Here is a 26,191-nt window from a genome sequence, read left to right on the forward strand (position 1 = left end):
CCCCCTCCCGATACAACGGCCGGGCTAACATTCAGTGCCACACCTGCAAGCAGTGGGGACACATTTCTCGGGAGTGCACCCAAAACCGGAGCCGACAAGCTTGGAATCAGGTGCGACAAAATTTGGCACCAAGGGCTGCTGCGCACCATTACCAAGTAGCACCCGCCACCCAAGAATTGCTGAGCGCTCAAATTGAGGAGCCTCTAGGGGTGCTCCACGAAGTAATGTCGGTCCGAGCCACCGACAACCGACAACATCATCGGCAGCTAGTAACCCTAGAGGGGAAGGAGGTACAAGGGCTCCGGGATTCGGGAGCCACTTTAACTTTGGTTGCACCACATTTGGTACCAGGCGCAACCCACACTGGCGGCTCAGTGGCAGTACGGGTGGCCGGGGGAGCAGTATACCGGCTACCTACTGCCAAAGTACACTTGGATTGGGGTGTGGGAGAAGGGACTGTGGAAGTGGGGCTTATGCAGAATTTACCTGCAGATGTTGTACTGGGGAATGACTTAGGCCAAATGACTTCCGCTTTTATTCCCCAGGCTCCCTACCAGGAGGCCCACCCCGTAACCACCCGGCAACAGGCTCGCACCACGGCTACACCGATACACTCTGAGGCTCAGGTAAGAGACCATGTACCCCAACCGACCCCCATACCCTGGGATACCCCGACTACCTTTGCGACCGAAGTCCAGACCGATCCCACCCTCCAAGTATATAGGGACCGGGCACAAACAGACCAAGCAGGGCTAGAGGGGGGGCGGTACATCTGGGAGAAAGAGTTGTTATACCGTGTCACGACAAAAGATGTGGGGGGGTCTGTCACCCTGACTAACAAACAGCTAGTGGTACCGCAAAAGTATAGGCAGGAGCTGCTTAGAATTGCTCATGATATCCCCTTGTCAGGACACCTAGGGATGACCCGTACCCGATACCGCTTAACGCATGCCTTCTTCTGGCCCGGGATCTCTCAGGATGTGCGCCAGTATTGCACCTCTTGCGACGTCTGCCAGCGAGTGGGTAAACGAGGGGATCGCCACAAGGCCAAGCTATGTCCCCTACCCATTATCGCAGAACCCTTCAGCAGAGTAGCGGTGGATATCGTAGGGCCCCTGCCAAAACCCAGTCCCTCTGGCAAAAGATACATTTTAACTGTAGTGGATTACGCCACCAGGTACCCCGAAGCTGTGGCCCTCACTAATATCCATGCTGAGACCGTAGCGGAAGCGTTAATGAGAGTGTTTTCCCGGGTAGGGTTTCCCCAAGAGATAATCTCGGACCGAGGTACCCAATTTACGGCCGAAGTTACCCAACATATGTGGAAGGTATGTGGCATTAAGCCAATAGTTAATTCCGCCTACCACCCCCAGTCCAATGGGCTATGTGAGAGGTTCAACGGGACGCTGAAGCAGATGCTTCGGACGTTCGGGGAGACCCACAAAGACTGGGAGAGGTTTCTGCCTCACCTACTCTTTGCTTATAGAGAGGTTCCCCAGGAGTCGACAGGATTCTCCCCGTTTGAGTTACTATTTGGGAGAAGGGTGCGGGGACCCTTGAACTTGATTAGGGAACATTGGGAGGGAGAGAGTACTACCAACGAAACCCCTATCATCTCCTACGTACTGGAGTTCAGGGACCGTCTGGAGGCGCTCACTCAGGCTGTACACACCAACCTCCAGGCGGCCCAGCAACGACAGCGACGCTGGTACGATAGAGGAGCCAGGGACCGCAGCTTTCAGGTGGGACAGAAAGTTTTAATTTTAAAACCCGTCCGCACAGACAAGCTGCAGGCCATCTGGCAAGGCCCATACCAGGTAGTGGAGCAGCGATGCGACACTACCTATGTGATCGGCCCCTGCTCAGGGGTAGGGAAGAGACGCATGCTCCACGTGAACATGCTCAAACCCTACCATGAGAGGATCGAGGATGTGATGGCAATATGTGCCTCCTCCTTAGAGGATCAGGAGAACTTACCCTTACCTGACCTACTAGAACCCGAGGCACCGATAGAGCCCTCCCAGGGAGTTCAGCTGGGGGAGCGGCTCAGCCCCCAGGAGCGTGCCCAGGTACAAGCGCTGATTGAAGCCAAAGGAGCTACCTTCTCCAATTTACCTGGTTACACTCCGCTAGCCACCCACCGAGTAGACACCCTGGGACAGCTACCTATGAGGCAGGCTCCATATAGGGTTCCGGAATCAGTCCGTACCCATATGAAAGCCGAGCTCGATGAAATGTTACAGCTAGGGGTTATCGAACCCTCCGATAGCCCCTGGGCATCGCCGGTAGTCCTGGTACCTAAAAAGGATGGCACCACCAGGTTCTGTGTCGACTACCGGAGGCTAAATGACAAAACGGTGTCTGATGCCTACCCGATGCCCCGGATAGACGAGCTGTTAGACAAGATGGCACGGGGCCAGTATCTCACTACCATTGACTTGTGTAAGGGGTACTGGCAAATTCCGCTAGCCGATGACGCCATCCCCAAGTCGGCGTTTGTCACTCCGTTTGGCCTGTACCAGTTCAAGGTCATGCCTTTCGGAATGAAAAACGCTCCGGCTACCTTTCAGCGGATGGTAGATCGGCTACTGGACGGGTTCCAGGGGTATGCCTGTGCCTATCTAGATGACATAGCCATCTTTAGCCAGACCTGGGAAGACCACCTACACCATATAGGGGCGATCCTAGATCGGATTGGGGAGGCTGGGTTAACGTTAAAGCCTAGCAAGTGCCACATAGGTATGGCTGAAGTGCAGTATCTGGGACACCGAGTAGGGTGTGGGCAGCAGAGACCCGAGCCAGCCAAGATTGAGGCCGTAGCAAAGTGGCCTACCCCCAGGACTAAGACTCAGGTGCTGGCGTTTTTAGGGACGGCCGGCTACTACCGGAAGTTTGTTCCGGACTATAGCACCCTGGCCAAACCCCTAACGGACTTGACTAAAAAGAACCTACCCCGACAGGTTGTCTGGGCCCCAGAGTGTGAGCAGGCATTCCAGCAACTCAAAACGGCCCTAACTAATGCTCCTGTGTTAACTGCTCCTGATCCAACTAAAAGATTTCTTGTTCACACAGACGCTTCAATGTTTGGATTGGGGGCAGTACTGAGCCAAGTGGGAGCCGATGGCGGAGAACACCCCGTAGCCTACTTAAGCCGCAAGTTGCTGCCGCGTGAAGTGAGCTACGCTGCCATTGAGAAAGAGTGCCTGGCCGTGGTGTGGGCCCTCAAAAAGTTACAGCCATATTTGTACGGACAACCTTTTTCCTTACTCACAGATCACAACCCGTTAGTGTGGCTAAACCGTGTATCTGGAGACAATGCCCGGCTGCTGCGCTGGAGTTTGGCGCTGCAGCCCTTTGACTTTACCATCCACTACCGGCCAGGAAAACAAAACGGTAACGCTGACGGGTTATCCAGACAGACTGAACTCGAGAAGTGATCTGTGAGTACTCTCCCGGACATCCCCAAGCCGATCCGTTGGGATCAGACTGTGTATGCCGGCTTGGTTCTGGGGGAGCATTGTGGCAAACCTAGCCACTTCTGAGCTATATGCAGTATAGGTTGTCCGTAGGCTGAATGTATAATGTGTTCCGTTCAATGTATATGTATTGTGCTATGGCCGTTCGCATGCTGACAGCCGTACGCTGCCAGCATACAAGCATTCGTACGACGAAACACGGCTATCCTGGCCGTTCGCCGTACGAATACGGGCTCCCCAGGTCGACCACACATTCACAAGTCGTGTGGTACCAATTAACCGATTGCAACATTGTTGCAATCGGTAATTAAGGGCTCTCCTAGGTGGCCGTCGTTCGACTACCGACCATGCGGCGGTCGGCCATCTTGGATCCTTTGTCTCTGCAGCGGTGTTCGGTCGTCGAGAGCCTGGAACTGAAAACGGCTACTCAATGATCCGAACACCGCTGGACTTCCAGAGCGTTCAGGAGTTCCGCGTTCGGTACATTATGTGTCCCGTACTTATTCGGTACTTTTAGACCAACTTCCATGTTTAAGTGTATTATGTGCGGCGTTCGGTCAATTCAGCTGGGATCAGAGCGGTATTCTCACAAAGTGTGCGCTCCGACCCCAGCTATCTACCGAACGTTCGGTTATTCCAAAGTACCGAATATTGTGTGAATTGTGTATTTTAAAGTCAATTGTCGGTTTTGCTGCACGAGGGGATAATCCGCTTAATCGTCCATTTTAGTGGGAGTATCCTTCTCGTGCAGCAATGCCTGTTGGGAAAGTCACAATGCATGTTGGGAGAAATCCCCTGGATTATCTGTGTGGAAACCCCTTGCATGGGGAACTGTATAAATATGCTGCTTGTGAATAAACCGAGTTAGTTGACTCCCAAACTGTGTTTCGTCCGGTTATTGGGAGGATTGGGGATATTGCCTTGCTTTCTACTCTGACGGTGGATTTCCTGAGGATACCGACGGATATCGTGTATTATTATACTGCATTCCGTTACAGTAACATTTTCTTTTCTTTGGTTTTTACTATATATTGGGGCTGATGTGTATTGTAGTCGTTGCTGCTGGCCCAGTAGTAATGGGACTAAGCGCAGGACTTCTCTTTTTGTATTATGGCTACTGATAGCCTATTGATTATTCATGTGTGCTGAGATCTTTACCAGTATTTGCTTAGTATACTGACCCCTACTGGTGGATAATTCCTATGTGGACTATCACTCTCATCACGATTTCGAGATTATCTGTTTTGTGGTTATAGTTGCCATAATTTTTCAGATTTATACCTATTGTTATGCCAAATATTTACTGATTATTGTCATGTATATTACATATTATTAATTATTTGTCACAATAAATTAAATTTTTAGAATTGGTTGTGATTTACAAATCCTCTAATAGATGGACTCCAGAGTCTATAAGAGTTAAAATAGTGGGTAACACTTCGCTTCAAATAAATGAATGGGAAACTGTGCCAAAATATAGATTCATGTATTTATGTATGTGTTTATTACTGTAGCGGAATGGACCTTATGCCTGCTCTGGGATGTCCGTGCCAGTTTTCCCCTCCCCGTTGTCCCCCATGTCTGGGGCTTACAGTCCATATTCCCCTCTTATTGAAAACCCATACTTTTCCCCTGGTCGTTCGTTCAATTCCGTTCACCTGAGTTGTTCCCATGGTTCTGGCCTACAACCAAACAAACTACCGAACGACAGGCCACCCAGATGGGGAGTGTGCAGCTCATTAACACCATTAAAATCGTTCACACCTCCACAAACCGCAACTACATAAACATTCCAAGCGATCAGCTGGGTGGCCGCCGGTCGAATGTGTGAACACGTGGCAGTGGCCATTTTGGTACACAAACAGAGACAGCGGTATTTGGTCGTCGAGTGTATGGAACTAAAATCGGCCACTCGACGGCGCGAGCACCACTGGGGACTTCCACCTTCTGTTCCATTCGGGGAAAATCAAGCGAACTGAGCGGCGTTCAGGGGGAGCAACCTCCCGAACTAGATATTCACACGAACAGTTGTTATACTATTTTCTATGTATTTTGTACTCCCGAATGAGACCGACCGCACAGCCTATTTTCATGGAACCTTTTTGGGCAGGCGCCTCGTGTGCGGTTGGTCTAAACTATATCTGGTGGCGTTTCGGCTGCGTTCATGGGACCTGAGCACTTCTCGGATATCTTGGGTGCTCAGACCCAGGCCATCAGGGGATAAAGTACTTGAGGGGGTACCTTATGGGGAAATACATATTTTGGGGTGTTAAAGATTTTACATGTCCTGGGCCTGAGAGGTAATGTAATATTATTGTGTACTTTGCTTCAGTTTACTCTCGGGTCCAGTGGGGAATGCCCCTGGGATATGTATCTGGAAACCCCTTGCAGGGGGATGCTCATAAAAGGCCAGCTGTGGCTCCATTAAAACCAGTTATACCCCCAGAGCTGAGTGTCGTCCAGTTGCTGGGGAGGTGTTGGGAGATTCTTGGAGTATTTTCCTGTATTTGGCTGTTTCCTTGGATTATTCTACTTGTTCCTGAGTACATCTTAGAGTAACCAGCAGAGGAGAGGCCCTGCTAGGATTAGTGCTCCGCTACAATTACCCCATAAAAATCCTCACAAGATACAATGACACACATACAGACACACACTGCCACATATACAGACACACACTGCCACATATACAGACACACACTGCCACATATACAGACACACACTGCCACATATACAGACACACACTGCCACATATACAGATACACACTGCCACATATACAGACACACACTGCCACACATACAGACACACACTGCCACACATACAGACACACACTGCCACATATACAGACACACACTGCCACATATACAAATGTCCAGACACATACTGACACATGCAGATACACATACAGTTGCACAAACACACATGCAGGTATACAGATACACACACTGACACATACAGATGTACAGACACACAGATACAAACATTGCCACACATGCAGCTACACAGACACACATACAGATATATAGACACACATACAGATACAGATATACAGATACAGATATATAGACACAGATATATAGACACACATGCACATACAGATATATAGACACACATGCACATACAGATATATAGACACACATACAGATACAGATATATAGACACACATGCACATACAGATATATAGACACACATGCACATACAGATATATAGACACACATACAGATATATAGACACACATGCACATACAGATATATAGACACACATACAGATATATAGACACACATACAGATATATAGACACACATACAGATATATAGACACACATACAGATACAGATATATAGACACACATACAGATACAGATATATAGACACACATACAGATACAGATATATAGACACACATACAGATACAGATATATAGACACACATACAGATATATAGACACACATACAGATATATAGACACACATACAGATATATAGACACACATACAGATATATAGACACACATGCACATACAGATATATAGACACACATGCACATACAGATATATAGACACACATGCACATACAGATATATAGACACACATACAGATACAGATATATAGACACACATGCACATACAGATATATAGACACACATACAGATATATAGACACACATACAGATATATAGACACACATGCACATACAGATATATAGACACACATGCACATACAGATATATAGACACACATGCAGATACAGATATATAGACACACATGCACATACAGATATATAGACACACATGCAGATACAGATATATAGACACACATGCACATACAGATATATAGACACACATGCACATACAGATATATAGACACACATGCACATACAGATATATAGACACACATGCACATACAGATATATAGACACACATGCACATACAGATATATAGACACACATGCAGATACACAAAAAAAAAAAAAGTCCTGCGCTCAAACTCCCATCACTCCTGGGCGGCAGCAACGACCATAGTACACATTAGCCCCAATACATACAGTAAAAAACAGAGGGGGGGGAAAAAACCTATTAAGGGTTAATAAGTATGTAGGGGTGTATATAAAAAAAATACCTCTTTCTCATTAGAGATATCTTTGCCAGAAGCTCAAGGAAGCAAGGTGAAAAGTTAGTGTAGGACCCGCCTGAGAGGTTTAACTTGATGTGGCAGGCGGGCATTCCCTCCAATAGCCATTGGAGTAACTAAAAAACCTCCATTTGTCTAAATATATAGGGATTTGGGAGAGTGCGCAAGTAACAGACACACAGACACACAAATACAGACACTGACACACAAACAGATACAGACAAAGATATAGACACACGGGTACAAACATTGACACATATACAGATACTAACACTACATACATGCAGACACCCAAAGCACACATACAGGTCACAGTTTTAACCACCCTCCAGTGTCCTGCTTTTTGGGAGCTTTTGCTGGCTGGGGCTGATGGAAGTTAGGGGCTCCTCGTCTGGTCCCTCTTTGCGCCCTCCCCCCACACAGCTCTGTCTGAGTGCTGCCTCTCTCACTTCATCCCAGGTCTCCCGGTGGATTACAAGGGGCCCAAGTCCATGGGCCACCCAATGGACATTCACCATTCAGTTCCTAGCTCATGTGGTACGGTGCACCCCTGCCATTACCAGTTTTTTTCTGCATACCCCTGGGGGTACGGAACTGTACCCCTGTGTGTACGAGTACAACAGGTTGCTCTAAGATATTAATAGAGCTTTAACAAGAATAAAACATTTGCAAGAATCTGAATTTTCTAATCTGCAACCAAGGTGTGATCTGCTCATTACCTGTAATAATGGTGTGATCTGCTCATTACCTGTAATAATGGTGTGATCTGCTCATTACCTGTAATAATGGTGTGATCTGCTCATTACCTGTAATAATGGTGTGATCTGCCCATTACCTGTAATAATGGTGTGATCTGCTCATTACCTGTAATAATGGTGTGATCTGCGCATTACCTGTAATAATGGTGTGATCTGCTCATTACCTGTAATAATGGTGTGATCTGCTCATTACCTGTAATAATGGTGTGATCTGCTCATTACCTGTAATAATGGTGTGATCTGCTCATTACCTGTAATAATGGTGTGATCTGCTCATTACCTGTAATAATGGTGTGATCTGCTCATTACCTGTAATAATGGTGTGATCTGCTCGTTACCTGTAATAATGGTGTGATCTGCTCATTACCTGTAATAATGGTGTGATCTGCTCGTTACCTGTAATAATGGTGTGATCTGCTCATTACCTGTAATAATGGTGTGATCTGCTCATTACCTGTAATAATGGTGTGATCTGCTCATTACCTGTAATAATGGTGTGATCTGCTCATTACCTGTAATAATGGTGTGATCTGCTCATTACCTGTAATAATGGTGTGATCTGCTCATTACCTGTAATAATGGTGTGATCTGCTCATTACCTGTAATAATGGTGTGATCTGCTCATTACCTGTAATAATGGTGTGATCTGCTCGTTACCTGTAATAATGGTGTGATCTGCTCATTACCTGTAATAATGGTGTGATCTGCTCGTTACCTGTAATAATGGTGTGATCTGCTCATTACCTGTAATAATGGTGTGATCTGCTCATTACCTGTAATAATGGTGTGATCTGCTCATTACCTGTAATAATGGTGTGATCTGCTCATTACCTGTAATAATGGTGTGATCTGCCCATTACCTGTAATAATGGTGTGATCTGCTCATTACCTGTAATAAAGGTGTGATCTGCCCATTACCTGTAATAATGGTGTGATCTGCTCATTACCTGTAATAATGGTGTGATCTGCTCGTTACCTGTAATAATGGTGTGATCTGCTCGTTACCTGTAATAATGGTGTGATCTGCTCGTTACCTGTAATAATGGTGTGATCTGCTCATTACCTGTAATAATGGTGTGATCTGCTCATTACCTGTAATAATGGTGTGATCTGCCCATTACCTGTAATAATGGTGTGATCTGCTCATTACCTGTAATAAAGGTGTGATCTGCCCATTACCTGTAATAATGGTGTGATCTGCTCATTACCTGTAATAATGGTGTGATCTGCTCGTTACCTGTAATAATGGTGTGATCTGCTCATTACCTGTAATAATGGTGTGATCTGCTCATTACCTGTAATAATGGTGTGATCTGCTCATTACCTGTAATAATGGTGTGATCTGCTCATTACCTGTAATAATGGTGTGATCTGCTCATTACCTGTAATAATGGTGTGATCTGCTCATTACCTGTAATAATGGTGTGATCTGCTCATTACCTGTAATAATGGTGTGATCTGCTCGTTACCTGTAATAATGGTGTGATCTGCTCATTACCTGTAATAATGGTGTGATCTGCTCATTACCTGTAATAATGGTGTGATCTGCTCATTACCTGTAATAATGGTGTGATCTGCTCATTACCTGTAATAATGGTGTGATCTGCCCATTACCTGTAATAATGGTGTGATCTGCTCATTACCTGTAATAATGGTGTGATCTGCTCATTACCTGTAATAATGGTGTGATCTGCTCGTTACCTGTAATAATGGTGTGATCTGCTCATTACCTGTAATAATGGTGTGATCTGCTCGTTACCTGTAATAATGGTGTGATCTGCTCGTTACCTGTAATAATGGTGTGATCTGCTCATTACCTGTAATAATGGTGTGATCTGCTCATTACCTGTAATAATGGTGTGATCTGCTCATTACCTGTAATAATGGTGTGATCTGCTCATTACCTGTAATAATGGTGTGATCTGCTCATTACCTGTAATAATGGTGTGATCTGCTCATTACCTGTAATAATGGTGTGACCTGCTCATTACCTGTAATAATGGTGTGATCTGCCCATTACCTGTAATAATGGTGTGATCTGCCCATTACCTGTAATAATGGTGTGATCTGCTCATTACCTGTAATAATGGTGTGATCTGCTCATTACCTGTAATAATGGTGTGATCTGCTCATTACATGTAATAATGGTGTGATCTGCTCATTACCTGTAATAATGGTGTGATCTGCTCATTACCTGTAATAATGGTGTGACCTGCTCATTACCTGTAATAATGGTGTGATCTGCCCATTACCTGTAATAATGGTGTGATCTGCTCGTTACCTGTAATAATGGTGTGATCTGCTCGTTACCTGTAATAATGGTGTGATCTGCCCATTACCTGTAATAATGGTGTGATCTGCTCATTACCTGTAATAATGGTGTGATCTGCCCATTACCTGTAATAATGGTGTGATCTGCTCACTACCTGTAATAATGGTGTGACCTGCTCATTACCTGTAATAATGGTGTGACCTGCTCATTACCTGTAATAAAGGTGTGATCTGCCCATTACCTGTAATAATGGTGTGATCTGCTCATTACCTGTAATAAAGGTGTGATCTGCCCATTACCTGTAATAATGGTGTGATCTGCTCATTACCTGTAATAATGGTGTGATCTGCCCATTACCTGTAATAATGGTGTGATCTGCTCACTACCTGTAATAATGGTGTGACCTGCTCATTACCTGTAATAATGGTGTGACCTGCTCATTACCTGTAATAATGGTGTGATCTGCCCATTACCTGTAATAATGGTGTGATCTGCTCATTACCTGTAATAATGGTGTGATCTGCTCATTACATGTAATAATGGTGTGATCTGCTCATTACCTGTAATAATGGTGTGATCTGCTCATTACCTGTAATAATGGTGTGACCTGCTCATTACCTGTAATAATGGTGTGATCTGCCCATTACCTGTAATAATGGTGTGATCTGCTCGTTACCTGTAATAATGGTGTGATCTGCTCATTACCTGTAATAATGGTGTGATCTGCTCATTACCTGTAATAAAGGTGTGATCTGCCCATTACCTGTAATAATGGTGTGATCTGCCCATTACCTGTAATAATGGTGTGATCTGCTCGTTACCTGTAATAATGGTGTGATCTGCTCATTACCTGTAATAATGGTGTGACCTGCTCATTACCTGTAATAAAGGTGTGATCTGCCCATTACCTGTAATAATGGTGTGATCTGCTCATTACCTGTAATAAAGGTGTGATCTGCCCATTACCTGTAATAATGGTGTGATCTGCTCATTACCTGTAATAATGGTGTGATCTGCCCATTACCTGTAATAATGGTGTGATCTGCTCATTACCTGTAATAATGGTGTGATCTGCTCGTTACCTGTAATAATGGTGTGATCTGCTCGTTACCTGTAATAATGGTGTGATCTGCTCGTTACCTGTAATAATGGTGTGATCTGCTCGTTACCTGTAATAATGGTGTGATCTGCTCATTACCTGTAATAATGGTGTGATCTGCTCATTACCTGTAATAATGGTGTGATCTGCTCATTACCTGTAATAATGGTGTGATCTGCTCATTACCTGTAATAATGGTGTGATCTGCTCGTTACCTGTAATAATGGTGTGATCTGCTCGTTACCTGTAATAATGGTGTGATCTGCTCACTACCTGTAATAATGGTGTGACCTGCTCATTACCTGTAATAATGGTGTGATCTGCTCGTTACCTGTAATAATGGTGTGATCTGCTCGTTACCTGTAATAATGGTGTGATCTGCTCATTACCTGTAATAATGGTGTGATCTGCTAATTACCTGTAATAATGGTGTGATCTGCTCATTACCTGTAATAATGGTGTGATCTGCTCATTACCTGTAATAATGGTGTGATCTGCTCACTACCTGTAATAATGGTGTGATCTGCTCATTACCTGTAATAATGGTGTGATCTGCTCGTTACCTGTAATAATGGTGTGATCTGCTCATTACCTGTAATAATGGTGTGATCTGCTCATTACCTGTAATAATGGTGTGATCTGCTCATTACCTGTAATAATGGTGTGATCTGCTCATTACCTGTAATAATGGTGTGATCTGCTCGTTACCTGTAATAATGGTGTGATCTGCTCGTTACCTGTAATAATGGTGTGATCTGCTCATTACCTGTAATAATCTCCATCATCAATAGCTGTCCCAAACTCAATCAGCTCCTCGTCCAGCGTGTAGGTTACCAAGTTAACCCCATCCATAACCAAGACATTTGTCTTCCCTTCACATCTTTCCACGTCCACAACATCACCCTGGAATGATCAGACATGCTCATTAAAGGGACTCAATCTGTGTAGTTATTAGAATAAGATATATAAATAGTCCCCTCTGATGAGCTTCACTGGCGAAACGTGCACGTCAGGGGCTCTGGACACATACTGACACATTATTGATGTCGGCACCTAACTCTCTGCTTATCAATTGCTAAATTACCGACATCAAGTTCTTTCATGTCCAGCATCTCAGGAGTGCATATTGGAGACTTTTAACACTAATTTAAGTGCTCTGTACATACTGTATTTCTCTTTCTTTTTCCTTTATTATGTGTATGGGGGGAGATTGATAAGACCAGGCATTTTATTAAGGGGTGCCCTCGAAGGCACAAGACTCAGGAATCTTTATTCTATACGCCTTCCTCTGTCACTGTCTGTATATTTTCTACTACCTAGGCAACCTGTTCAAAACTGTTTGCAAACCCTCTCTTTATACTTTGACCTATTATTTAGATGCAGCTAGCACTTGTGTGACTTTTAACCGGTTAACTGCTGCCTGTCAGCAGTCCTTCACAGGTGAGCTACTACTTTGTGCTCCACTGTGGTCAAGCATAAGATAACTCAGTGCAGGCAGCCGTTGTTACACTAGAATATACTGCTGGGTATCTTGGAGAAAAAACGGAGCCAGGTCAGCAACCCCTTATTTTACACTTTAATGCTTGACAGCAACCGTTATTTATTATCAATACGCTGCTATGATCTAGGCAGCTTTTGTGATATTTAACTGGCTAATCGCCGTCTGTCAGAAATCTGTCTGATCTGAACCATTATCTTGGATCTTTCTGAGGGTAAGCACCATAGAACATTATCAATTATTGTATGTGGAGCTAACCCATGTCGTTAGTTGTACTATCATGTAGGGATTTACTTATCCATAAATCTTAACTATTGACAGCACTGGTTTAGCAGTCGTCTTATCTCCCCCCTCTTGTTACAGCTATTAGTGATATTTAATATAGTATCACTTCTATTACTTGGGAATACACTGATGTTATATTGTAGCAAAACAGTATTGCTTCAGCATTAGTGTTATTATGTATACACTTTTACAGCTTGTATAAGTAGTCAGAGTTTTACTCGCTGTATAGTCTCCACTCACTCCTGTTGTTCATATGATTTTTCTTTAATATATTTTTATTTTAGATTTATTTATTAAAAGTTACTTTTTAAGCCTATAATCTTTTCAGTAAATCATACACAGGTAGAATGGCATTTTTTTCTTTTTTGTTTATTCTCTATAAGATCTATAAATAGGAACCATTCCTTGCTCCACCACTGAAAATCAGTTATAGCTTTGGTAAAGCTTTTATTTCTCCATTGATTTGTAAACGCTTACTCCAACCATCATACCATAAAGGTGGTTATAGTGGTAGGAATATGTATGTGCTTGAAATGCTGCAGATATAGCATAGAAACATAGAATGTGACGGCAGATAAGAACCATTCGGCCCATCTAGTCTGCCCAATTTTCTAAATACTTTCATTAGTCCCTGGCCTTATCTTATAGTTAGGATAGCCTTATGCCTATCCCACGCATGCTTAAACTCCTTTACTGTGTTAACCTCTACCACTTCAGCTGGAAGGCTATTCCATGCATCCACTACCCTCTCAGTAAAGTAATACTTCCTGATATTATTTTTAAACCTTTGTCCCTCTAATTTAAGACTATGTCCTCTCGTTGTGGTAGTTTTTCTTCTTTTAAATATGGTCTCCTCCTTTACTAGCATAAGTGCTCTATTCATACTCTCCCCCACTCTATGTAAACATTGTGTCTATTCATACTCTCCCCCACTCTATGTAAACATTGTGTCTATTCATACTCTCCCCATTCTATGTAAACATTGTGTCTATTCATACTCTCCCCCATTCTATGTAAACATTGTGTCTATTCATACTCTCCCCCACTCTATGTAAACATTGTGTCTATTCATACTCTCCCCAATCTATGTAAACATTGTGTCTATTCATACTCTCCCCATTCTATGTAAACATTGTGTCTATTCATACTCTCCCCCACTCTATGTAGACATTGTGTCTATTCATACTCTCCCCCACTCTATGTAAACATTGTGTCTATTCATACTCTCCCCCACTCTATGTAAACATTGTGTCTATTCATACTCTCCCCCATTCTATGTAAACATTGTGTCTATTCATACTCTCCCCCATTCTATGTAAACATTGTGTCTATTCATACTCTCCCCATTCTATGTAAACATTGTGTCTATTCATACTCTCCCCCACTCTATGTAGACATTGTGTCTATTCATACTCTCCCCATTCTATGTAAACATTGTGTCTATTCATACTCTCCCCCACTCTATGTAAACATTGTGTCTATTCATACTCTCCCCCATTCTATGTAAACATTGTGTCTATTCATACTCTCCCCCATTCTATGTAAACATTGTGTCTATTCATACTCTCCCCATTCTATGTAAACATTGTGTCTATTCATACTCTCCCCCACTCTATGTAGACATTGTGTCTATTCATACTCTCCCCATTCTATGTAAACATTGTGTCTATTCATACTCTCCCCCACTCTATGTAAACATTGTGTCTATTCATACTCTCCCCCATTCTATGTAAACATTGTGTCTATTCATACTCTCCCCCATTCTATGTAAACATTGTGTCTATTCATACTCTCCCCCATTCTATGTAAACATTGTGTCTATTCATACTCTCCCCATTATATGTAAACATTGTGTCTATTCATACTCTCCCCCACTCTATGTAAACATTGTGTCTATTCATACTCTCCCCAATCTATGTAAACATTGTGTCTATTCATACTCTCCCCCACTCTATGTAAACATTGTGTCTATTCATACTCTCCCCCACTCTATGTAAACATTGTGTCTATTCATACTCTCCCCCATTCTATGTAAACATTGTGTCTATTCATACTCTCCCCCATTCTATGTAAACATTGTGCTCTATTCATACTCTCCCCCACTCTATGTAAACATTGTGTCTATTCATACTCTCCCCATTCTATGTAAACATTGTGTCTATTCATACTCTCCCCCATTCTATGTAAACATTGTGTCTATTCATACTCTCCCCCATTCTATGTAAACATTGTGTCTATTCATACTCTCCCCCACTCTATGTAAACATTGTGTCTATCCATACTCTCCCCAATCTATGTAAACATTGTGTCTATTCATACTCTCCCCCACTCTATGTAGACATTGTGTCTATTCATACTCTCCCCCACTCTATGTAAACATTGTGTCTATTCATACTCTCCCCAATCTATGTAAACATTGTGTCTATTCATACTCTCCCCCACTCTATGTAAACATTGTGTCTATTCATACTCTCCCCCACTCTATGTAAACATTGTGTCTATTCATACTCTCCCCCATTCTATGTAAACATTGTGTCTATTCATACTCTCCCCCATTCTATGTAAACATTGTGCTCTATTCATACTCTCCCCCACTCTATGTAAACATTGTGTCTATTCATACTCTCCCCATTCTATGTAAACATTGTGTCTATTCATACTCTCCCCCATTCTATGTAAACATTGTGTCTATTCATACTCTCCCCCACTCTATGTAAACATTGTGTCTATTCATACTCTCCCCAATCTATGTAAACATTGTGTCTATTCATACTCTCCCCATTCTATGTAAACATTGTGTCTATTCATACTCTCCCCCATTCTATGTAAACATTGTGTCTATTCATACTCTCCCCAATCTATGTAAACATTGTGTCTATTCATACTCTCCCCCATTCTATGTAAACATTGTGTCTATTCATACTCTCCCCCTTCTATGTAAACATTGTGCTCTATTCATACTCTCCCCACTCTATGTAAACATTGTGCTCTATTCATACTCCTCCCCACTCTATGCAAACATTGTGTCTATTCATACTCTCCCCATTCTATGTAAACATTGTGTCTATTCATACTCTCCCCCATTCTATGTAAACATTGTGTCTATTCATACTCTCCCCCATTCTATGTAAACATTGTGTCTATTCATACTCTCCCCATTCTATGTAAACATTGTGTCTATTCATACTCTCCCCCATTCTATGTAAACATTGTGTCTATTCATACTCTCCCCCACTCTATGTAAACATTGTGTCTATTCATACTCTCCCCAATCTATGTAAACATTGTGTCTATTCATACTCTCCCCATTCTATGTAAACATTGTGTCTATTCATACTCTCCCCCATTCTATGTAAACATTGTGTCTATTCATACTCTCCCCCATTCTATGTAAACATTGTGTCTATTCATACTCTCCCCAATCTATGTAAACATTGTGTCTATTCATACTCTCCCCACTCTATGTAAACATTGTGTCTATTCATACTCTCCCCATTCTATGTAAACATTGTGTTCTATTCATACTCTCCCCCACTCTATGTAAACATTGTGTCTATTCATACTCTCCCCAATCTATGTAAACATTGTGCTCTATTCATACTCTCGCCCGTTCAATGTAAACATTGTGTCTATTCATACTCTCCCCAATCTATGTAAACATTGTGCTCTATTCATACTTTCCCCCATTCTATGTAAACATTGTGCTCTATTCATACTCTCCCCCATTCTATGTAAACATTGTGCTCTATTCATACTCTCCCCCATTCTATGTAAACATTGTGCTCTATTCATACTCTCCCCCATTCTATGTAAACATTGTGCTCTATTTATACTCTCCCCATTCTATTTAAACATTGTGCTCTATTCATACTCTCCCCCATTCTATGTAAACATTGTGCTCTATTCATACTCTCCCCATTCTATGTAAACATTGTGTCTATTCATACTCTCCCCCATTCTATGTAAACATTGTGCTCTATTTATACTCTCCCCATTCTATTTAAACATTGTGCTCTATTCATACTCTCCCCCATTCTATGTAAACATTGTGCTCTATTCATACTCTCCCCCATTCTATGTAAACATTGTGCTCTATTCATACTCTCCCCACTCTATGTAAACATTGTGTGTATTCATACTCTCCCCCACTCTATGTAAACATTGTGTTCTATTCATACTCTCCCCGTTCTATTTAAACATTGTGTCTATTCATACTCTTCCCCACTCTATGTAAACATTGTGTCTATTCATACTCTCCCCCACTCTATGTAAACATTGTGCTCTATTCATACTCTCCCCCATTCTATGTAAACATTGTGCTCTATTTATACTCTCCCCCATTCTATGTAAACATTGTGTCTATTCATACTCTCCCCCACTCTATGTAAACATTGTGCTCTATTCATACTCTCCCCCATTCTATGTAAACATTGTGCTCTATTCATACTCTCCCCCATTCTATGTAAACATTGTGCTCTATTCATACTCTCCCCCATTCTATGTAAACATTGTGCTCTATTTATACTCTCCCCATTCTATTTAAACATTGTGCTCTATTTATACTCTCACCCATTCTATGTAAACATTGTGCTCTATTCATACTCTCCCCCATTCTATGTAAACATTGTGCTCTATTCATACTCTCCCCACTCTATATAAACATTGTGCTCTATTCATACTCCCCCCCACTCTATGCAAACATTGTGTGTATTCATACTCTCCCCCACTCTATGTAAACATTGTGTTCTATTCATACTCTCCCCGTTCTATTTAAACATTGTGTCTATTCATACTCTTCCCCACTCTATGTAAACATTGTGTCTATTCATACTCTCCCCCACTCTATGTAAACATTGTGTCTATTCATACTCTCCCCATTCTATGTAAACATTGTGTCTATTCACACTCTCCCCCACTCTATGTAAACATTGTGTTCTATTCATACTCTCCCCATTCTATGTAAACATTGTGTCTATTCATACTCTCCCCATTCTATGTAAACATTGTGTCTATTCATACTCTCCCCATTCTATGTAAACATTGTGTCTATTCATACTCTCCCCATTCTATGTAAACATTGTGTCTATTCATTCTCTCCCCCATTCTATGTGAACATTGTGCTCTATTCATACTCTCCCCATTCTATGTGAACATTGTGCTCTATTCATACTCTCCCCATTCTATGTAAACATTGTGTCTATTCATACTCTCCCCCATTCTATGTAAACATTGTGCTCTATTCATTCTCTCCCCATTCTATGTAAACATTGTGCTCTATTCATACTCTCCCCCATTCTATGTAAACATTGTGCTCTATTCATACTCTCCCCATTCTATGTAAACATTGTGCTCTATTCATACTCTCCCCATTCTATTTAAACATTGTGCTCTATTCATACTCTCCCCATTCTATGTAAACATTGTGCTCTATTCATACTCCCCCCCACTCTATGCAAACATTGTGTCTATTCATACTCTCCCCCACTCTATGTAAACATTGTGTTCTATTCATACTCTCCCCATTCTATTTAAAAATTGTGTCTATTCATACTCTTCCCCACTCTATGTAGACATTGTGTCTATTCATACTCTCCCCATTCTATGTAAACATGGTGTCTATTCATTCTCTCCCCATTCTATGTAAACATTGTGCTCTATTCATACTCTCCCCACTCTATATAAACATTGTGCTCTATTCATACTCTCCCCCACTCTATGTAGACATTGTGTCTATTCATACTCTCCCCATTCTATGTAAACATTGTGTCTATTCATACTCTCCCCATTCTATGTAAACATTGTGTCTATTCATACTCTCCCCATTCTATGTAAACATTGTGTCTATTCATACTCTCCCCCATTCTATGTAAACATTGTGTCTATTCATACTCTCCCCCATTCTATGTAAACATTGTGTTCTATTCATACTCTCCCCCACTCTATGTAAACATTGTGTCTATTCATACTCTCCCCCATTCTATGTAAACATTGTGTCTATTCATACTCTCCCCCATTCTATGTAAACATTGTGTCTATTCATACTCTCCCCCACTCTATGTAAACATTGTGTCTATTCATACTCTCCCCAATCTATGTAAACATTGTGTCTATTCATACTCTCCCCAATCTATGTAAACATTGTGCTCTATTCATACTCTCGCCCGTTCAATGTAAACATTGTGTCTATTCATACTCTCCCCCACTCTATGTAAACATTGTGTCTATTCATACTCTCCCCCATTCTATGTAAACATTGTGTCTATTCATACTCTCCCCATTCCATGTAAACATTGTGTCTATTCATACTCTCCCCATTCTATGTAAACATTGTGTCTATTCATACTCTCCCTCTTCTATGTAAACATTGTGTCTATTCATTCTCTCCCCATTCTATGTAAACATTGTGTCTATTCATACTCTCCCCATTCTATGTAAACATTGTGTCTATTCATTCTCTCCCCATTCTATGTAAACATTGTGCTCTATTCATACTCTCCCCCATTCTATGTAAACATTGTGTCTATTCATACTCTCCCCCTTCTATGTAAACATTGTGCTCTATTCATACTCTCCCCACTCTATGTAAACATTGTGCTCTATTCATACTCCTCCCCACTCTATGCAAACATTGTGTCTATTCATACTCTCCCCATTCTATTTAAACATTGTGTCTATTCATACTCTTCCCCACTCTATGTAGACATGGTGTCTATTCATACTCTCCCCACTCTATATAAACATTGTGCTCTATTCATACTCTCCCCCACTCTATTCATACTCTCCCCATTGTTGTAAGCGTGCTTGGCAGGGCACTCACTTATTGTTACAGAAGTAATATGTGTAGATTGTAAGCGTGCTTGGGCAGGGCACTCCCTTATTGTTATAGAAGTAATATGTGTAGATTGTAAGCGTGCTTGGGCAGGGCACTCCCTTATTGTTATAGAAGTAATATGTATAGATTGTATCTGTATTCTATGTAAACATTGTGTCTATTCATACTCTCCCCCATTCTATGTAAACATTGTGTCTATTCATACTCTCCCCCATTCTATGTAAACATTGTGTCTATTCATACTCTCCCCCATTCTATGTAAACATTGTGTCTATTCATACTCTCCCCCATTCTATGTAAACATTGTGTTCTATTCATACTCTCCCCCACTCTATGTAAACATTGTGTCTATTCATACTCTCCCCCATTCTATGTAAACATTGTGTCTATTCATACTCTCCCCCATTCTATGTAAACATTGTGTCTATTCATACTCTCCCCCACTCTATGTAAACATTGTGTCTATTCATACTCTCCCCAATCTATGTAAACATTGTGCTCTATTCATACTCTCGCCCGTTCAATGTAAACATTGTGTCTATTCATACTCTCCCCCACTCTATGTAAACATTGTGTCTATTCATACTCTCCCCCATTCTATGTAAACATTGTGTCTATTCATACTCTCCCCATTCTATGTAAACATTGTGTCTATTCATACTCTCCCCATTCTATGTAAACATTGTGTCTATTCATACTCTCCCTCTTCTATGTAAACATTGTGTCTATTCATTCTCTCCCCATTCTATGTAAACATTGTGTCTATTCATACTCTCCCCCACTCTATGTAAACATTGTGTCTATTCATACTCTCCCCATTCTATGTAAACATTGTGTCTATTCATTCTCTCCCCATTCTATGTAAACATTGTGTCTATTCATACTCTCCCCCATTCTATGTAAACATTGTGCTCTATTCATACTCTCCCCATTCTATGTAAACATTGTGCTCTATTCATACTCTCCCCACTCTATGTAAACATTGTGTCTATTCATACTCTCCCCATTCTATTTAAACATTGTGTCTATTCATACTCTTCCCCACTCTATGTAGACATTGTGTCTATTCATTCTCTCCCCACTCTATATAAACATTGTGCTCTATTCATACTCTCCCCCACTCTATTCATACTCTCCCCATTGTTGTAAGCGTGCTTGGCAGGGCACTCACTTATTGTTACAGAAGTAATATGTGTAGATTGTAAGCGTGCTTGGGCAGGGCACTCCCTTATTGTTATAGAAGTAATATGTGTAGATTGTAAGCGTGCTTGGGCAGGGCACTCCCTTATTGTTATAGAAGTAATATGTATAGATTGTAAGCGTGCTTGGGCAGGGCACTCCCTTATTGTTATAGAAGTAATATGTGTAGATTGTAAGCGTGCTTGGGCAGGGCACTCCCTTATTGTTATAGAAGTAATATCTATAGATTGTAAGCGTGCTTGGGCAGGGCACTCCCTTATTGTTACAGAAGTAATATGTGTAGATTGTAAGCGTGCTTGGGCAGGGCACTCCCTTATTGTTACAGAAGTAATATGTGTAAATTGTAAGCGTGCTTGGGCAGGGCACTCCCTTATTGTTACAGAAGTAATATGTGTAGATTGTAAGCGTGCTTGGGCAGGGCACTCACTTATTGTTATAGAAGTAATATGTGTAGATTGTAAGCGTGCTTGGGCAGTGCACTCCCTTATTGTTACAGAAGTAATATGTGTAGATTGTAAGCGTGCTTGGGCAGGGCACTCCCTTATTGTTACAGAACTAATATGTGTAGATTGTAAGCGTGCTTGGGCAGGGCACTCCCTTATTGTTACAGAAGTAATATGTGTAGATTGTAAGCGTGCTTGGGCAGGGCACTCCCTTATTGTTACAGAAGTAATATGTGTAGATTGTAAGCGTGCTTGGGCAGGGCACTCCCTTATTGTTATAGAAGTAATATGTGTAGATTGTAAGCGTGCTTGGGCAGGGCACTCCCTTATTGTTATAGAAGTAATATGTGTAGATTGTAAGCGTGCTTGGGCAGTGCACTCCCTTATTGTTACAGAAGTAATATGTGTAGATTGTAAGCGTGCTTGGGCAGGGCACTCCCTTATTGTTACAGAACTAATATGTGTAGATTGTAAGCGTGCTTGGGCAGGGCACTCCCTTATTGTTACAGAAGTAATATGTGTAGATTGTAAGCGTGCTTGGGCAGGGCACTCCCTTATTGTTACAGAAGTAATATGTGTAGATTGTAAGCGTGCTTGGGCAGGGCACTCCCTTATTGTTACAGAAGTAATATGTATAGATTGTAAGCGTGCTTGGGCAGGGCATTCCCTTATTGTTACAGAAGTAATATGTGTAGATTGTAAGCGTGCTTGGGCAGGGCACTCCCTTATTGTTACAGAAGTAATATGTGTAGATTGTAAGCGTGCTTGGGCAGGGCACTCCCTTATTGTTACAGAAGTAATATGTGTAGATTGTAAGCGTGCTTGGGCAGGGCACTCCCTTATTGTTATAGAAGTAATATGTGTAGATTGTAAGCGTGCTTGGGCAGGGCACTCCCTTATTGTTACAGAAGTAATATGTGTAGATTGTAAGCGTGCTTGGGCAGGGCACTCCCTTATTGTTACAGAAGTAATATGTGTAGATTGTAAGCGTGCTTGGGCAGGGCACTCCCTTATTGTTATAGAAGTAATATGTGTAGATTGTCAGCGTGCTTGGGCAGGGCACTCACTTATTGTTACAGAAGTAATATGTGTAGATTGTAAGTGTGCTTGGGCAGGGCACTCCCTTATTGTTGCAGAAGTAATATGTGTAGATTGTAAGCGTGCTTGGGCAAGGCACTCCCTTATTGTTACAGAAGTAATATGTGTAGATTGTAAGCGTGCTTGGGCAGGGCACTCCCTTATTGTTACAGAAGTAATATGTGTAGATTGTAAGCGTGCTTGGGCAGGGCACTCCCTTATTGTTACAGAAGTAATATGTGTAGATTGTAAGCGTGCTTGGGCAGGGCACTCCCTTATTGTTACAGAAGTAATATGTGTAGATTGTTAGCGTGCTTGGGCAGGGCACTCCCTTATTGTTACAGAAGTAATATGTGTAGATTGTAAGCGTGCTTGGGCAGGGCACTCCCTTATTGTTACAGAAGTAATATGTGTAGATTGTAAGCGTGCTTGGGCAGGGCACTCCCTTATTGTTACAGAACTAATATGTGTAGATTGTAAGCGTGCTTGGGCAGGGCACTCCCTTATTGTTACAGAAGTAATATGTGTAGATTGTAAGCGTGCTTGGGCAGGGCACTCCCTTATTGTTACAGAAGTAATATGTATAGATTGTAAGCGTGCTTGGGCAGGGCATTCCCTTATTGTTACAGAAGTAATATGTGTAGATTGTAAGCGTGCTTGGGCAGGGCACTCCCTTATTGTTACAGAAGTAATATGTGTAGATTGTAAGCGTGCTTGGGCAGGGCACTCCCTTATTGTTACAGAAGTAATATGTGTAGATTGTAAGCGTGCTTGGGCAGGGCACTCCCTTATTGTTACAGAAGTAATATGTGTAGATTGTAAGCGTGCTTGGGCAGGGCACTCCCTTATTGTTACAGAAGTAATATGTGTAGATTGTAAGCGTGCTTGGGCAGGGCACTCCCTTATTGTTATAGAAGTAATATGTGTAGATTGTAAGCGTGCTTGGGCAGGGCACTCCCTTATTGTTACAGAAGTAATATGTGTAGATTGTAAGCGTGCTTGGGCAGGGCACTCCCTTATTGTTACAGAAGTAATATGTGTAGATTGTAAGCGTGCTTGGGCAGGGCACTCCCTTATTGTTATAGAAGTAATATGTGTAGATTGTCAGCGTGCTTGGGCAGGGCACTCACTTATTGTTACAGAAGTAATATGTGTAGATTGTAAGTGTGCTTGGGCAGGGCACTCCCTTATTGTTGCAGAAGTAATATGTGTAGATTGTAAGCGTGCTTGGGCAAGGCACTCCCTTATTGTTACAGAAGTAATATGTGTAGATTGTAAGCGTGCTTGGGCAGGGCACTCCCTTATTGTTACAGAAGTAATATGTGTAGATTGTAAGCGTGCTTGGGCAGGGCACTCCCTTATTGTTACAGAAGTAATATGTGTAGATTGTAAGCGTGCTTGGGCAGGGCACTCCCTTATTGTTACAGAAGTAATATGTGTAGATTGTAAGCGTGCTTGGGCAGGGCATTCCCTTATTGTTATAGAAGTAATATGTGTAGATTGTAAGCGTGCTTGGGCAGGGCACTCCCTTATTGTTACAGAAGTAATATGTGTAGATTGTTAGCGTGCTTGGGCAGGGCACTCCTTTATTGTTATAGAAGTAATATGTGTAGATTGTAAGCGTGCTTGGGCAGGGCACTCCCTTATTGTTACAGAAGTAATATGTGTAGATTGTAAGCGTGCTTGGGCAGGGCACTCCCTTATTGTTACAGAAGTAATATGTGTAGATTGTAAGCGTGCTTGGGCAGGGCACTCCCTTATTGTTACAGAAGTAATATGTGTAGATTGTAAGCGTGCTTGGGCAGGGCACTCCCTTATTGTTACAGAAGTAATATGTGTAGATTGTAAGCGTGCTTGGGCAGGGCACTCCCTTATTGTTACAGAAGTAATATGTGTAGATTGTAAGCGTGCTTGGGCAGGGCACTCCCTTATTGTTACAGAAGTAATATGTGTAGATTGTAAGCGTGCTTGGGCAGGGCACTCCCTTATTGTTACAGAAGTAATATGTGTAGATTGTTAGCGTGCTTGGGCAGGGCACTCCCTTATTGTTACAGAAGTAATATGTGTAGATTGTAAGCGTGCTTGGGCAGGGCACTCCCTTATTGTTACAGAAGTAATATGTGTAGATTGTAAGCGTGCTTGGGCAGGGCACTCCCTTATTGTTACAGAAGTAATATGTGTAGATTGTTAGCGTGCTTGGGCAGGGCACTCCCTTATTGTTATAGAAGTAATATGTGTAGATTGTAAGCGTGCTTGGGCAGGGCACTCCCTTATTGTTACAGAAGTAATATGTGTAGATTGTAAGCGTGCTTGGGCAGGGCACTCCCTTATTGTTACAGAAGTAATATGTGTAGATTGTAAGCGTGCTTGGGCAGGGCACTCCCTTATTGTTACAGAAGTAATATGTGTAGATTGTAAGCGTGCTTGGGCAGGGCACTCCCTTATTGTTACAGAAGTAATATGTGTAGATTGTAAGCGTGCTTGGGCAGGGCACTCCCTTATTGTTACAGAAGTAATATGTGTAGATTGTAAGCGTGCTTGGGCAGGGCACTCCCTTATTGTTACAGAAGTAATATGTGTAGATTGTAAGCGTGCTTGGGCAGGGCACTCCCTTATTGTTAGAGAAGTAATATGTGTAGATTGTAAGCGTGCTTGGGCAGGGCACTCACTTATTGTTACAGAAGTAATATGTGTAGATTGTAAGCGTGCTTGGGCAGGGCACTCCCTTATTGTTACAGTAGTAATATGTGTAGATTGTAAGCGTGCTTGGGCAGGGCACTCACTTATTGTTATAGAAGTAATATGTGTAGATTGTAAGCGTGCTTGGGCAGGGCACTCACTTATTGTTATAGAAGTAATATGTGTAGATTGTAAGCGTGCTTGGGCAGGGCACTCCCTTACTGTTACAGAAGTAATATGTGTAGATTGTAAGCGTGCTTGGGCAGGGCACTCCCTTATTGTTATAGAAGTAATATGTGTAGATTGTAAGCGTGCTTGGGCAGGGCACTCCATTATTGTTATAGAAGTAATATGTGTAGATTGTAAGCGTGCTTGGGCAGGGCACTCCCTTATTGTTACAGAAGTAATATGTGTAGATTGTAAGCGTGCTTGGGCAGGGCACTCACTTATGGTTA

At 42.2% G+C, this 26,191-nt stretch overlaps 1 protein-coding gene across 1 annotated transcript in view; it reads right to left on the bottom strand.

Annotated features, from left to right (window-relative positions):
• Nucleotides 1-26,191, bottom strand: part of IFT172 (intraflagellar transport 172) — a 255,466-nt gene that overhangs the window by 181,321 nt on the left and 47,954 nt on the right. The window contains exon 9 of the mRNA XM_063441063.1: nt 12,489-12,625. Coding sequence (XP_063297133.1) covers nt 12,489-12,625 — 137 coding nt within the window. The remainder of the gene's footprint in view (nt 1-12,488; nt 12,626-26,191) is intronic.

This window comes from Pelobates fuscus, chromosome 2, assembly GCF_036172605.1.
Source record: "Pelobates fuscus isolate aPelFus1 chromosome 2, aPelFus1.pri, whole genome shotgun sequence".
Classification (NCBI taxonomy): domain Eukaryota; kingdom Metazoa; phylum Chordata; class Amphibia; order Anura; family Pelobatidae; genus Pelobates; species Pelobates fuscus.